The 15,846-nt window shown below is 41.9% G+C and overlaps 1 protein-coding gene across 1 annotated transcript; it reads right to left on the bottom strand.

The window, feature by feature from the left end:
* Window positions 1-997: 997 nt before the first annotated feature.
* On the bottom strand, window positions 998-13,723 carry LOC147335650 (uncharacterized). The gene is made up of 12 exons (XM_086280463.1): window positions 13,626-13,723; window positions 13,476-13,547; window positions 6,398-6,500; window positions 6,184-6,305; window positions 5,948-6,018; window positions 5,655-5,780; window positions 4,630-4,725; window positions 4,338-4,469; window positions 4,124-4,258; window positions 3,973-4,010; window positions 3,000-3,040; window positions 998-2,916 (listed from the first exon to the last, which is right to left on the bottom strand). Exons 2-12 carry the CDS (start codon window positions 13,492-13,494, stop codon window positions 1,313-1,315), a joined length of 2,487 nt encoding a protein of 828 aa, XP_086136589.1. The 5' UTR covers window positions 13,495-13,547; window positions 13,626-13,723; the 3' UTR covers window positions 998-1,312.
* Between the last annotated feature and the right edge of the window lie 2,123 nt (window positions 13,724-15,846).

The raw sequence follows: 15,846 nt of genomic DNA, 5'->3' as shown, positions 1-15,846 counted from the left end.
TGTTTTAGTAGCTGCAATTCCAGCAGAACAAAAGAGACTTAGCAGCAGATTAGAATCAAGTGAAAAAACATTTATATATTTTCTGCCTCAAGTGAACACATTCCAGTGACAACACAATGAACTATTTACAGAGCTGCAATTTTATAGGTGTAGTCCATTTGTGATCTTAGTAGAGAATCTATATTACACCTAAAAATGCTGTAAATAAGACAATCAGTGAAATTCTGAGGTTAATTTGAAACTGAAACTTTGAACACAACCTGCTCCTAATCAGGTTATGTGATCAAAATCAGGTTAGTAAACACAAATTAAATAGACTCCAGAAGTATGAAGAATAAAGCTCAAATGTGAATGAAGACCGAGAACAAAAAAGAACAATGAAAACCAACAAAATTCATAAAAGAATAAAAGAAAAAGAAAATAATAAAAAATATGATCATGTTCAGTTAATCAAGAACAACAACATAAGCTACTTGAATATTTGTTAAACAGTTAGGTAAAAAGCAATTTGGGAAAATAATAGTGATAACAATAATAAGAATAAGAATAAGAATAAGAATAAGAATAAGAATAAGAATAAGAATAAGAATAAGAATAAGAATAAGAATTTTCCATTAACTAAATCTTAAATAGTCTGTCATTTCTTCAGTGTGACATCAGGTTTTTGCAAACAATAACTTACAACCACTAGTTTCAGTGTAACATTTATACTTGTGTTCCCTTCAGTGAAAATTAAACAAAAATATGTCACTAGTGGAAATATTATTTTTGCCTCAAAACAGATTACCATTTATACCATTTATACTAAAATCCAAGAAAAGAGGAACGGTCACATGAAAAAACTGATATTAAAAACAATACTGGGAAATATTAAACCGGGAAACAATATTTTTAAGAAATCAGTCTGGTCATTTAACAAACTGCATCACAGTGAAACAGGGTTTATGTCGCAAAATCACAATTAAATGGGATAGAGTAAAAAAAATAGCAAAAATCGTGTTTTCTTTTTCACAGCAAATGATTCTAAAGCTGCTTAAAATAATAAAAATATACTGGTATGTTTTTTTTTGTTGTTGTTTGTTTTGTTTTTGTTTTCTTGCCTCTTTCTTCTTGCTGGTAACACACATACTGCATTCTCCAATTAAATCAAAATCAAGATAGTTACACTTATTAAAGAGCTCCGCATATGGCTTGTATGCTACTGATCTCTGTGGCCTGCTTATAATGTCTTCAAATAAAGATGATTCATTTATGCTGAATTATCACAAGTGGAGGCTTGTAAAATATATAATCTTTTAAAAAATATTTCAACTTAATCTGACTCCAAATTCTGGTGTGGCCTTTTCAGTTTTTTCCTTGCCTGCGCAAAAAACCCAGTAGTTTTCTTTTGTTTTGTTTTTAATTTTCTTTCTGTGCTGCCACTGTTTTTTCTTTCTTTCTTTTCTTTTTTTTTTTTTTTTCTTAATGGGATGCACCCACATGTCTCATTTGTTTCATCATATTCTGAACCTGCAGGTTCTATTTCTCCATCTTCATGATTTTTGTTGTATATTGAAGAACTTGTGTCATTATGTTTTTGTTCTTCTCTTTTGGTTCTTCTTTTCTGCTGCTCTGGCAAACTTGACTCATTCGGTTTAACTCCTCCAGGCTTGATAGCATTGTTTGCCTGCACTTTAGTTTCAGTCTTTCCTTCATTATTTTTGACATGTCTCTCAGAGCTGCCCTGTGAGGTTTTCTCTACAGTTTCTATTCCCGTGTTCTTCAGCTTTGTCCCAGAATGCTCTCCATCAGGGTTCTGCTTTTTTTCTACAGAAGTTATTTGAACGTTTCCTGACTTCTGTGAACCACGTCCTCCTTCTGTGATTTCCTTAATCTCAGTGCTGACCTTTGGTTGACAATTCTCTGCTTTTGTTTTTTCATTAGTACCAAAATCCTGGTTTTCTTTCTGTATTTCTATAGTTTCTGATCCTGCTGGTCTCTGAAGGGATTTCTCTCTTATCTGAATTTGTTCAGTATTTCCTTCATATTCTTCCTCCACATCAACATCTTTTTGTGTTTTAGCAGCACCAATTACCTTCTCTGCTGTGTTTTCCCCAAAATTACTGTGGTCACCTTTATTAGCTTCTTTTATTTCTGTCCTGTCCTCCTCCATATCACTGATTTCTCTCTCTACACAAGCATCATTATTTGAATGTGTAACACTGATATCCTGCATGTTCAATGTATCACTGTATCCATGTTCATGAATCTGATCATCTTTTATTATGTTTTCTTTTCTAACATCAACTGTTTCTTTATTTCGAAGTGTGTCACAGCACATCACTGCTGTTGGTTTATCAGCACTAATCTTTCCTTTTGCATCGTTTTGAAAATCTGTTTTTGTTTTCGCCTCCTCAGTGTGACTACAGTCGTAATAAATTTCAACTGTTTGTTTATCCTCCTGATGTTCATATATGTTCTCTCTAACAGCTGGAGGATCTGCATGGCTTTTTTTCTCTGACTGTTTATCTTCGGCTTTATCTGATTTACCATCCATTAATTTACTCATCTCATACTGTCTGTTTAGTTCATCACATACTGCTGATGTGTCACTGACATCAAGTTTAAAATCAGGATTAATTTCTGGCCTGTTCTTTTTAGCATCATCCACTTCTGTATGTTTTTGATCCAGGTCATCACTTCCAGTGGTTCCATTGTCCTTATTTAGTTCTTTGTCCGGAGGATCCACATTACAAGGGGTGTCAGGTGATCCCCCTGCTTCTTGTAAGTGAGCAGCCTTTGGATTATCCTCGGTGTCTTTCTCCTCCGCGTCTTCTCTCTTTCTCTTATTTTTCCCATCTTGACTCTGATCATATTCACTACTGATGGTGGGTGGTTCACTGATGGACACATCTATGGACTCTTGAATACCAGTATCTAAGGCATGAAGCACAAAGCAAAAACAAAGTCATGCAGGCACCAAACAGCTGAAGAAACCACAATAAAATATCTGCTCTTACCTTTCTTTTTCCTGTAAAACAGAAGATATGCAGTCTGGAACCTAATGGACAAATATGATATATGTTACTGTCGCATGCAGTGATTTATTTGGCTAATATTTTAAAACAGATTTATTTTTTGCAGCAGTGTTTTCTGACTTATTAATATGTGTCTGTGTATGTTGATATTTTTCTAATAGCGTAAATATTTAAAGATACACCTGTTTACATTTTCTTCATTCATTTTATTATTTTCGCTTTTGCACAGGAGAGTTTTAGGGATAGAGTTGAAACAATACTTTAACATGTAGCACAGTATATTTGAGAAAAGTGTATTGAATGCATGTTTTGTTTGATACAAATGCGACTCTACGCTGGGGCAAGAGGGGGCGTTGCCCCCTGAAACAGACATCCTGCCCCCTTAAGTCAAACTTTTTGAAGTTGTTAAAGAAAATAATAGATAATAAATAGAATAATAGACAAACTGAATATGGATAAGAATTACTACAGTAGCTGAAATATCAGCTGGTTTCATGTCTCGTTTATTCTTTTCCTCTGTGCTCTGTTTAAGCGCATCCAATCTACAATTTTTTTATTACTATGCATGTATTATGTATTGTCTATGTATTGTCTTTTTTAATATATATATATAACTTGGCCTACCCTTTTTTAATTTTGTTAATATTGGGAATAGTGAGTAGTACTATTGTTGGGTTTAAACATATTTAATGTAGGACATCCAATTAAGGTACATTTCATGTTTTTTTGTTGTTGTTAGAATCTCACGAGCAATATTTTATTTTATTTTTTCTTCTTTTGTTTTTAATGAGGTCAGGGGGTTTGCGTGCCTCAGTTACCCTAAAAGCTAGATTAGCTACATTTATGTCTGCCCACATATATATAGATTTCTAGAACGGCCATGGATGCGAACGTGAAAAGTTATGAAATAATTGGAAAATAATGTACAGTGAGGATACAAAGCACAAAAACTTACCTCTCAGTGGTATCCAGCTGGAATGGCTGATAGTCAGCCTGATGATGGAAAAAATAATAAAGTTTGACATGATGGATTTGTTTGGCCACTGTAAGTCATGAGTAATGTAAACTATTTTTTGTATCAACAATGAATGAGTGTTTAGTCCTACCTCTGTGACAATGGTATCATCAAATTGATACCATTTGTCTCCATGTTCCTCCTGGATCTTGATTGTTGCACTGTAATGTCCACCTCTCAGATCCCCAAAATGATCCACAAACGCATACAGTTCATATGTCTGACTCTGATTACCAAAGGAAAAACAGAAAGCATCAGAATGACTGAAGAAAACAAACAGGATTGTGATAAAATACTAAAAATACCTCTGGTATCTGCAGCCTGTAGGGAACCTTCACAGAACAGGTGATTTTGATGTATGACATGTAATTATAGTTGAACTCAAACCTCTTCAGCATCAGACACAAAACATCTGGATGATGCTTTATTACATCTGTCTGAATGAAAAACATTCAATTCAGTTCAGTTTTATTCATACAACACGAAATCACAATAACAGTCGCCTCAAGGAGTTTGTCTGTTCCCAATACATGTTAATATGCTTGAGTAATTGTATTTAATGAATCATAAAACAATCATAAACTTCTTTATACTCACCATAGTAGCATCAACTTTGTCATCACACTGCTCACAGTACATCTGATTTTCTCCACAGAAATCTGAAGGTTTAAAAAACTCTCCAATTCCTTCTTCCTGAAAAATAAATACACCCATGTTATTTAAAATCAGCTCAAACAATCATGTGATGACCAGTGAAGTGAAGAATGTTTCCACGAGGAGGAAGATTTAAACATGACCTACTAACTTTATTAATTCAGACTCAAAGGTTAAGATATATTGCTTAAGAGAAAAGTGAAAAAAATCCAAACCAGTAAACATATATACAACTTCTCATGTTAGCATTCATTTGGACTGTAGGAGCTGATTTAAATAATTTTTAGCTTAACCAGTTACCTGATATAAAATTGCCACACCAGCTTTTTTTTGTAGTTTTGCCTCCGTACACCACCACAGTGGATTGTAAATCAGTCAGTATGTGACTGAAGTGCAGACTTTCAGGTTTAATTCAATGATTTTTAAAAATAATTTTGTATGACCTGTATCAAAATTACAGCTTTTTTTTGGACACAGATCCCACTTTTTCAAATTAATTGGACAACTGACTGACAAGCAATTTTTTGGTGAGATCAGGACTATTTGCTTGTTCTTTCATGACAAAGTCAGCATATATACTATCTAAGATTGATTCAAAGTGTCGAATGTGTGCTTTATATCTTATTGCTTTAATTTTAATTTAATATAAATTGTGAAACCCAAAGATACGTTAGTGCAAGTCAGAGAGGCCATGATTAGTATAAAAAATCTTCAGGATTCCATTTTTTTCAGAGATCATTGCTATACATTTTCCTGCTACATAATCAGACAAAGCACTGCACAGAATCCACTTAAGCAAAGCTAAATGCAGTGGATAGAATAAAACAGTCATCATTTACTGAGCGAAATATGAAAAGATTATATATCTTTTACTGGCAAAAGGATGTAAGGTCAAAACAATTTCTCACAGCTGCTACATCCTGAGAATAGAAACATGCAGAGAAGTTTGCAGCTTGTCAGATCCTTACCACACTGTAGTCTTCACTGCAGGAATCCACCAGTGAAAGAGGAAGATGCCAAAATGGTGCATCTCCATCAGTCTGTATATGACTTTTAGAACAGGTGGTCTTGTTTGCTAACTGACCGTGAAAGATCTGAAAATACAGATGCACAAAAATCTGTTCATTTTCTTTCAGTTATAATTAGATAGCATTTGTTCACAACAAAAGTTGACAAAGCATTTTATACTGTAAGACAAAGACCCCTGAATTAAAAAGTTATATATTGATCCAGTGTATAGATATATCAATGAAGACCTTACCTCTGATGCATCAGGACTGGTCATTCTTAAAATCCTCTCAAAGTACTCTGCAGCATCCTGCTGTTCATTCACTGTGATAAATGCATGTTATTATTATTTTTAAGTCATTTTGTAATTTCAACCTACAATTTTCCATTGTTATAATGATGAAACATTTGAATAAATAATAGTAATATGTTTAAAGTTATACAGTGCTCAGGAATTTACAGTGTTAAAAAAGTTTTGTTGTTCTGTACCGTTGTTGATGCCCATCTTCTTTGTTATGTTATATGTGTATGTTGTATCCTTATGTAAGTTATCAAATAAGACTTTCAGATGATGATCAAGGAAGTCAGTGTTAGGATTTTTTTCAGAGTACCTACACAGGAAGTAAACATGAGTGATTAACAAATGCATCCTAAACTTCATATATGATAAATACAGAATCACACTTAAAGCTGGACAACAAACTTTTTCACAGCCTCTCTGAAGTCTTTGGTCATGAACAGCACCTGCAGCACACTGTTCAAGTAACATGTGGATCCTTGTTTCATCAGACCATGGTACCTGTTAGCTGATGGGAAGAAAGAATGCATGCAAAGAAGCTATATATTTAAAACGTTAGTCTTGATCATAAAATACCATAGAAGAGAAACAATCCAAAACAGTCAAACCAATATATATATATAACTAAACACCCAGCACGCCCCTGTGGACGGTCAATCCTTCAAGCTCGGGTCCTCTACCAGAGGCCTGGGAGCTTGAGGGTCCTGCGCAGTATCTTAGCTGTTCCCAGGACTGCGCTCTTCTGGACAGAGATCTCCGATGTTGTTCCTGGGATCTGCTGGAGCCACTCGCCTAGCTTGGGAGTCACCGCACCTAGTGCTCCGATTACCACGGGGACCACCGTTACCTTCACCCTCCACATCCTCTCGAGCTCTTCTCTGAGCCCTTGGTATTTCTCCAGCTTCTCGTGTTCCTTCTTCCTGATATTGCTGTCATTCGGAACCGCTACATTGATCACTACGGCCGTCTTCTTCTGTTTGTCTACCACCACTATGTCCGGTTGGTTAGCCACCACCATTTTGTCCGTCTGTATCTGGAAGTCCCACAGGATCTTAGCTCGGTCATTCTCCACCACCCTTGGGGGCATCTCCCATTTTGACCTCGGGACTTCCAGGTTATACTCGGCACAGATGTTCCTGTACACTATGCCGGCCACTTGGTTATGGCGTTCCATGTATGCCTTGCCTGCTAGCATCTTGCACCCTGCTGTTATGTGCTGGATTGTCTCTGGGGCATCTTTACACAGCCTGCACCTGGGGTCTTGCCTGGTGTGATAGACCCCAGCCTCTATGGATCTTGTGCTCAGAGCTTGTTCTTGTGCTGCCATGATTAGTGCCTCTGTGCTGTCTTTCAGTCCAGCTTTGTCCAGCCACTGGTAGGATTTCTGGATATCAGCCACCTCCTCTATCTGCCGGTGGTACATACCGTGCAGGGGCTTGTCCTTCCATGATGGTTCCTCGTCTCCCTCCTCTTTCTTGGGTTTCTGCTGCCTGAGGTATTCACTGAGCACTCGGTCAGTTGGGGCCATCTTCCCAATGTATTCTTGGATGTTCGTTGTCTCATCCTGGACTGTGGTGCTGACACTCACCAGTCCCCGGCCCCCTTCCTTCCGCTTAGCGTACAGCCTCAGGGTGCTGGACTTGGGGTGAAACCCTCCATGCATGGTGAGGAGCTTTCTTGTCTTTATGTCAGTGGCTTCTATCTCCTCCTTTGGCCAGCCTATTACCCCAGCAGGGTACCTGATCACGGGCAGGGCGTACGTGTTGATGGCCCGGATCTTGTTCTTACCATTCAGCTGACTCCTCAGGACTTGCCTGACCCTCTGCAGGTACTTGGTGGTTGCAGCTTTTCTAGCGGCCTCTTCATGGTTCCCATTTGCTTGCGGGATCCCCAGGTACTTGTAACTGTCCTCTATGTCTGCAATGTTGCCTTCTGGTAGTTCAATCCCCTCAGTTCTGATTACCTTCCCTCTCTTTGTTGCCATCCGGCTACACTTCTCCAGTCCGAACGACATTCCAATGTCATTGCTGTATAGCCTGGTAGTGTGGATCAGTGAATCGATGTCTCGTTCACTCTTGGCATACAGCTTGATGTCATCCATGTACAGGAGGTGGCTGACAACTGCTCCGTTCCGTAGTCGGTATCCGTAGCCAGTCTTGTTAATGATCTCACTGAGGGGGTTCAGGCCTATGCAGAACAGCAGTGGGGACAGAGCATCTCCTTGGTAGATCCCGCACTTGATGGTGACTTGTGCTATGGGCTTGGAGTTGGCCTCTAGTGTTGTACGCCACATCCCCATTGAGTTCCTGATGAAGGCTCTTAGGGTCCCATTCATCTTGTACAATTCTAGGCATTCCAGTATCCAGCTGTGGGGCATTGAGTCATAGGCCTTCTTGTAATCAATCCAGGCAGTGCACAGGTTGGTCAGTCTGGTCTTGCAGTCTCGGCTGATTGTTCTGTCTACCAGTAGCTGGTGTTTTGCGCCTCTGGTATTCTTGCCAATTCCTTTCTGTGTCCCGCTCATGTATTGACCCATGTGCCTGTTCATCTTAGCCGATATGATGCCTGACAGGAGCTTCCATGTAGTACTGAGGCAGGTTATTGGTCGGTAGTTGGAGGGGACCGGTCCCTTCTTGGGGTCCTTGGGGATCAGGACCGTCCGGCCTTCAGTTAGCCATTCCGGGTGTTTCTCGTTAACTAGCAGCTGGTTCATTTGTGCTGCCAGACGCTCGTGGAGTGCAGTCAGCTTCTTCAGCCAGTAGGCGTGAACCATGTCGGGCCCTGGTGCTGTCCAACTCTTCATACTGGAGACCCTTTCTTGGATATCTGCCACTGTGATGGTTACTGGACCCTGTTCAGGGAGGTCGCTGTGGTCTGCCCTCAGATCCTCTAGCCACTGAGCATTGCCGTTATGGGTTGCATCCTTCTCCCATATGCTCTTCCAGTATTGCTCCGTCTCCAGCCTTGGTGGTGCTGTTCTCTTATTGTTCCCTTGCCACTGAGAGTACACCTTTGCTGGTTCTGTGGAGAACAGCTGGTTTATTCTCCTGCCTTCTATCTCTCTGGTGTACCTCCTCAAGCGGCTGGCCAAGGCTGTGAGTCTTTGCTTGGCAGTTTCCAAGGCCTCAGGTATGGACAGCTTGCTGTATTTCTTAGGCACCTTATTTGTCGCACCTTGCTGCAACTCCGTTAGTTGGCTAACCTCCCTCCGTGCTACTTTGATCTTGCCCTCTAGCCTCCTTCTCCATGGAGGGTACTGCCCCTTGTCGCTGTTCAACTTGTAGCCAAGCATCTCACTGATCACTGCTGCCGTATTGTAGATCAGCTTGTTAGTGTCGGTAATCGTGGTTGTAGGTATTGCCCGTAGTGCTGCATTAACATCATCTAGCAGACCTTCTGAGGGTACTTCACGTAATCTTGGTAACCGGCTACGGGGGATCCAGGTTTCAAGCTTGGCCATGATCCTATTTTTCAGGTCAGTTCCTCTCGCACTCAACGATCCTTCTCCTATCGCACTTGGGGCTATGTACCCAATCTCGGGTGGGGGTGATGATATCGCCCCCCTGACCTGGCGTCCTGACTCCTCCTTGCCATAGCATTTGTGTTGTACCTCGTCAATCTCTAGCTGTGAGAGCAGTCCCTTCTTTCGAATGTTGGAACACTGAGCTACTAGTTGTTTCGCCGTCATTGTGGATGTTGGGTATCGAAGGCATCGGTGGGCAAGAGACGAAAACAGGGCGTTGTTGGAATGCTACTACGCAAGTAACCCCGGCGGAAGGGGCTACATGAATAGGATGAGGGACCTATGGATTCTTCGATACCCAACATCCGAAAGAAGGGACTGCTCTCACAGCTAGAGATTGACGAGGTACAACACAAATGCTATGGCAAGGAGGAGTCAGGACGCCAGGTCAGGGGGGCGATATCATCACCCCCACCCGAGATTGGGTACATAGCCCCAAGTGCGATAGGAGAAGGATCGTTGAGTGCGAGAGGAACTGACCTGAAAAATAGGATCATGGCCAAGCTTGAAACCTGGATCCCCCGTAGCCGGTTACCAAGATTACGTGAAGTACCCTCAGAAGGTCTGCTAGATGATGTTAATGCAGCACTACGGGCAATACCTACAACCACGATTACCGACACTAACAAGCTGATCTACAATACGGCAGCAGTGATCAGTGAGATGCTTGGCTACAAGTTGAACAGCGACAAGGGGCAGTACCCTCCATGGAGAAGGAGGCTAGAGGGCAAGATCAAAGTAGCACGGAGGGAGGTTAGCCAACTAACGGAGTTGCAGCAAGGTGCGACAAATAAGGTGCCTAAGAAATACAGCAAGCTGTCCATACCTGAGGCCTTGGAAACTGCCAAGCAAAGACTCACAGCCTTGGCCAGCCGCTTGAGGAGGTACACCAGAGAGATAGAAGGCAGGAGAATAAACCAGCTGTTCTCCACAGAACCAGCAAAGGTGTACTCTCAGTGGCAAGGGAACAATAAGAGAACAGCACCACCAAGGCTGGAGACGGAGCAATACTGGAAGAGCATATGGGAGAAGGATGCAACCCATAACGGCAATGCTCAGTGGCTAGAGGATCTGAGGGCAGACCACAGCGACCTCCCTGAACAGGGTCCAGTAACCATCACAGTGGCAGATATCCAAGAAAGGGTCTCCAGTATGAAGAGTTGGACAGCACCAGGGCCCGGCATGGTTCACGCCTACTGGCTGAAGAAGCTGACTGCACTCCACGAGCGTCTGGCAGCACAAATGAACCAGCTGCTAGTTAACGAGAAACACCCGGAATGGCTAACTGAAGGCCGGACGGTCCTGATCCCCAAGGACCCCAAGAAGGGACCGGTCCCCTCCAACTACCGACCAATAACCTGCCTCAGTACTACATGGAAGCTCCTGTCAGGCATCATATCGGCTAAGATGAACAGGCACATGGGTCAATACATGAGCGGGACACAGAAAGGAATTGGCAAGAATACCAGAGGCGCAAAACACCAGCTACTGGTAGACAGAACAATCAGCCGAGACTGCAAGACCAGACTGACCAACCTGTGCACTGCCTGGATTGATTACAAGAAGGCCTATGACTCAATGCCCCACAGCTGGATACTGGAATGCCTAGAATTGTACAAGATGAATGGGACCCTAAGAGCCTTCATCAGGAACTCAATGGGGATGTGGCGTACAACACTAGAGGCCAACTCCAAGCCCATAGCACAAGTCACCATCAAGTGCGGGATCTACCAAGGAGATGCTCTGTCCCCACTGCTGTTCTGCATAGGCCTGAACCCCCTCAGTGAGATCATTAACAAGACTGGCTACGGATACCGACTACGGAACGGAGCAGTTGTCAGCCACCTCCTGTACATGGATGACATCAAGCTGTATGCCAAGAGTGAACGAGACATCGATTCACTGATCCACACTACCAGGCTATACAGCAATGACATTGGAATGTCGTTCGGACTGGAGAAGTGTAGCCGGATGGCAACAAAGAGAGGGAAGGTAGTCAGAACTGAGGGGATTGAACTACCAGAAGGCAACATTGCAGACATAGAGGACAGTTACAAGTACCTGGGGATCCCGCAAGCAAATGGGAACCATGAAGAGGCCGCTAGAAAAGCTGCAACCACCAAGTACCTGCAGAGGGTCAGGCAAGTCCTGAGGAGTCAGCTGAATGGTAAGAACAAGATCCGGGCCATCAACACGTACGCCCTGCCCGTGATCAGGTACCCTGCTGGGGTAATAGGCTGGCCAAAGGAGGAGATAGAAGCCACTGACATAAAGACAAGAAAGCTCCTCACCATGCATGGAGGGTTTCACCCCAAGTCCAGCACCCTGAGGCTGTACGCTAAGCGGAAGGAAGGGGGCCGGGGACTGGTGAGTGTCAGCACCACAGTCCAGGATGAGACAACGAACATCCAAGAATACATTGGGAAGATGGCCCCAACTGACCGAGTGCTCAGTGAATACCTCAGGCAGCAGAAACCCAAGAAAGAGGAGGGAGACGAGGAACCATCATGGAAGGACAAGCCCCTGCACGGTATGTACCACCGGCAGATAGAGGAGGTGGCTGATATCCAGAAATCCTACCAGTGGCTGGACAAAGCTGGACTGAAAGACAGCACAGAGGCACTAATCATGGCAGCACAAGAACAAGCTCTGAGCACAAGATCCATAGAGGCTGGGGTCTATCACACCAGGCAAGACCCCAGGTGCAGGCTGTGTAAAGATGCCCCAGAGACAATCCAGCACATAACAGCAGGGTGCAAGATGCTAGCAGGCAAGGCATACATGGAACGCCATAACCAAGTGGCCGGCATAGTGTACAGGAACATCTGTGCCGAGTATAACCTGGAAGTCCCGAGGTCAAAATGGGAGATGCCCCCAAGGGTGGTGGAGAATGACCGAGCTAAGATCCTGTGGGACTTCCAGATACAGACGGACAAAATGGTGGTGGCTAACCAACCGGACATAGTGGTGGTAGACAAACAGAAGAAGACGGCCGTAGTGATCAATGTAGCGGTTCCGAATGACAGCAATATCAGGAAGAAGGAACACGAGAAGCTGGAGAAATACCAAGGGCTCAGAGAAGAGCTCGAGAGGATGTGGAGGGTGAAGGTAACGGTGGTCCCCGTGGTAATCGGAGCACTAGGTGCGGTGACTCCCAAGCTAGGCGAGTGGCTCCAGCAGATCCTGGGAATAACATCGGAGATCTCTGTCCAGAAGAGCGCAGTCCTGGGAACAGCTAAGATACTGCGCAGGACCCTCAAGCTCCCAGGCCTCTGGTAGAGGACCCGAGCTTGAAGGATTGACCGCCCACAGTGGCGAGTGGGGAATTTTTTTTTTTTTACATATACATATATTATGAGTTTAACTGGGTATTTATTTCCAATATTGATATTACTATAAAATAATTTCTTTGATGTGATCGGCTGATTGGGAAAGCACGTGCTGATTTATATTGTGTTCCAAAATTTACAGTGCAGGGATAAAGAGAGCTAATAAGTCCAAAGAACTGCCTGTAAACTTCCAAAATAAATTACGTTGACCTATAGATCAGGGCTATTTAGGCTTGGAGCATTGCCAGGAGTGTAGTGGCTTTAGTAAGTGGTAAACTAGAACAAGCAAAACTCTTTCTTTAGAGTCCAGTGTCTGTCCAAACTAAGTAATCAACCTAGTGCAGGAAATTGGTTAGAAAAAAGAATCTGAAAATAACTTCAGAAATTCTAAGAGAGATCTATAATTCAGCAGTTTTCTGTCTATTAAACATTTATGATGATAAGGATGTTGATGTAGGCTAAATGGAAAAAAGCCAGCACTCCAATTACATGAGTACTAAAAAGACAAAAAGGAAATCGAAATTTCTGTACGCTGGATAATTGTACAACTTCAACAATACGTCTGAGTAGGAAAACAAAAAAACCTCTAAATATTTTCTAAAATCGTTGAAATATTTGTTATAAACAATACCTCTGTTGTGTCCGCTCATTTTCCGTGCCGTCCTGCGATCACTTCACTTCTGCACTGCTAAAGAAACCTCACCTTAAAAAGAAATAAACCGCAATTAATAGCGGTAAGAAAACACTAAACAGCAACTAAACAACAACAACACATACAAACCTTTAGAAACTATTTAGTTTACTCTCGACGCCAACAAGCAAACAAGCAAACTGCGACCGGCAGATTAAGTGAATTTAAAAGCCCCGGAATACTTTCTCTTTCTCTTCTAGTCGAGTTGCTGCAATGTTGCATTCATGCTGTGTTGGAAATCTCGAAATCATCAAAAGACAGCTATGACTGACAATTATATACAGTTATTTCCTTTTCAGAACCCGATTATTAAAAATGTGAATAAAGAACACGTTACATGTCCTGTCTTAAAAACACATGTGAATTAACCCAGGAGCTTTTAACATGGACTCCTTCTACACTTTAGTTCCGGCATTTATTTTTAGCTTAGGACCTGAAATTAGTGTAAGATCAATTGGGTTGAATTTGAAATTTAAATAAGACCGTGAACGCAGCACACGAAGTAATTAAACGAAGCAGGGCGTAAAGTTTCCTTTGGATTTCATTTTTATACAGTACACAGCTTATACTATGGTGTTAATATACCTCCATAAGAAAATATGTGTTGTGAAAAGTATCCATCTACATCATCTACGCCACTTCGAAATGCAGCAAGTGTTTTTATCCATGGAATAATTTTTATCACAGACTTTCAGTCTACACGTTCAAACCATCAATGTGTCTTTTAGACCCCATTCCTACAAAACTGCTCAAAGAATTCCTGCCATTAATTAATTCTTCGATCTTAAATATGATCAACCTATCTCTAATAATCGGCTATGTACCACAGGCCTTCGAGGTGGCTGTAGTTAAACTTTTACTCAAAAAGCCATCTCTAGACCCAGCAGTCTTAGCTAATTATAGGTCAATCTCCAACCTTCCTTTCATATCAAAAATCCTTGAAAGAGTAGTTGTCAAACAGCTAACATCTGCAGAGGAATGGCTTATTTGAAGAGTTTCAGTCAGGTTTCAGAGCTCATCACAGCACAGAAACAGCTTTAGTGAAGGTTACAAATGATCCTCTTATGGCCTCTGACAGTGGACTCATCTCTGTGCTTGTCCTGCTAGACCTTAGTGCAGCATTCGATACTGTTGACCATAATATCCTATTAGAGCGATTAGAACATGCTGTAGGTTTTACAGGTACTGCACTGCAGTGGTTTGTATCATATCTATCTAATTTGTACATGTAAAGGGAGAGTCCTCTTCACACACTGAGGTCAAAAGTGTTCTACAGGGTTCAGTGCTAGGACCAATTCTGTTTACATTATACATGCTTCCCTTAGGCAGCATCATTAGAAGACATAGCATACATTTTCACTGCTATGCAGTTGACACCCAGCTCTATCTGTCCATGAAGCCAGATAACACACACCAATTAGTTAAACTGCAGAAATGTCTTAAAGACATAAAGACCTGGATGGCTGCTAACTTTCTGCTTCTTAATTCAGATCAAACTGAGGTTATTGTACTCGGCCCTGAAAATCTTAGAAATATGACATCTAACCAGATTCTTACTCTGGATGGCATTACCTTGGCCTCCAGTAACGCGGTGAGGAACCTTGGAGTCATTTTTGACCAGGACATGTCCTTCAACGCACATATTAAACAAATATGTAAGACTGCTTTCTTCCATTTGCGCAACATCTCTAAAATTAGAAATATCCTGTCTCAGAGTGATGCTGAAAAACTAGTTCATGCATTTAATACTTCCAGGCTGGACTACTGCAATTCATTATTATCAGGATGTCCAAAAAACTCCCTGAAAAGCCTTCAGCTAATCCAAAATGCTGCAGCAAGAGTACTGACAGGGAAGAGAGAGCATATTTCTCCTGTTTTGGCTTCCCTTCATTGGCTTCCTGTTAAATCCAGAATTGAATTCAAAATCCTGCTCCTCACATACAAGGTCTTAAATAATCAGGCCCCATCTTATCTTAATGACCTTGTAGTACCATATCACCCTATTAAAGCACTTCGCTCTCGCTCTGCAGGCCTACTTGTTGTTCCTAGAGTATTTAAAAGTAGAATGGGAGGGAGAGCCTTCAGTTTTCAGGCCCCTCTTCTGTGGAACCAGCTTCCAGTTTGGATTCGCGAGATAGACACTATCTCTACTTTTAAGATTAGGCTTAAAACTTTCCTTTTTGCTAAAGCATATAGTTAGGGCTGGACCAGGTGACCCTGAATCCTCCCTTAGTTATGCTGCAATAGACATAGGCTGCCGGGGATTCCCATGATGCATTGAGTTTTTCCTTTCCAGTCACCTTTCTCACTC

This window comes from Aulonocara sp. 'chitande type north' Nkhata Bay, linkage group LG3 (assembly GCF_057382095.1).
Source record: "Aulonocara sp. 'chitande type north' Nkhata Bay isolate Kocher_YH1m ecotype deep benthic linkage group LG3, A_spYH_male_GT1.1, whole genome shotgun sequence".
NCBI lineage: Eukaryota > Metazoa > Chordata > Actinopteri > Cichliformes > Cichlidae > Aulonocara > Aulonocara sp. 'chitande type north' Nkhata Bay.
Note: the sequence above shows the minus strand (reverse complement) of the source record. Positions and strands in the feature narration are given on the sequence as shown.

Bases quoted from the DNA above. Each gene is read 5' to 3' on its own strand.
- LOC147335650 (XM_086280463.1), bottom strand. The intron at 6,019-6,183 runs GTACAGAACAAC...CATTTATCACAG, and splicing joins GAAGATGGGCATCAACAACG to TGAATGAACAGCAGGATGCT. The intron at 3,041-3,972 runs GTAAGTTTTTGT...TTTGTCCATTAG, and splicing joins CAGCTGGATACCACTGAGAG to GTTCCAGACTGCATATCTTC.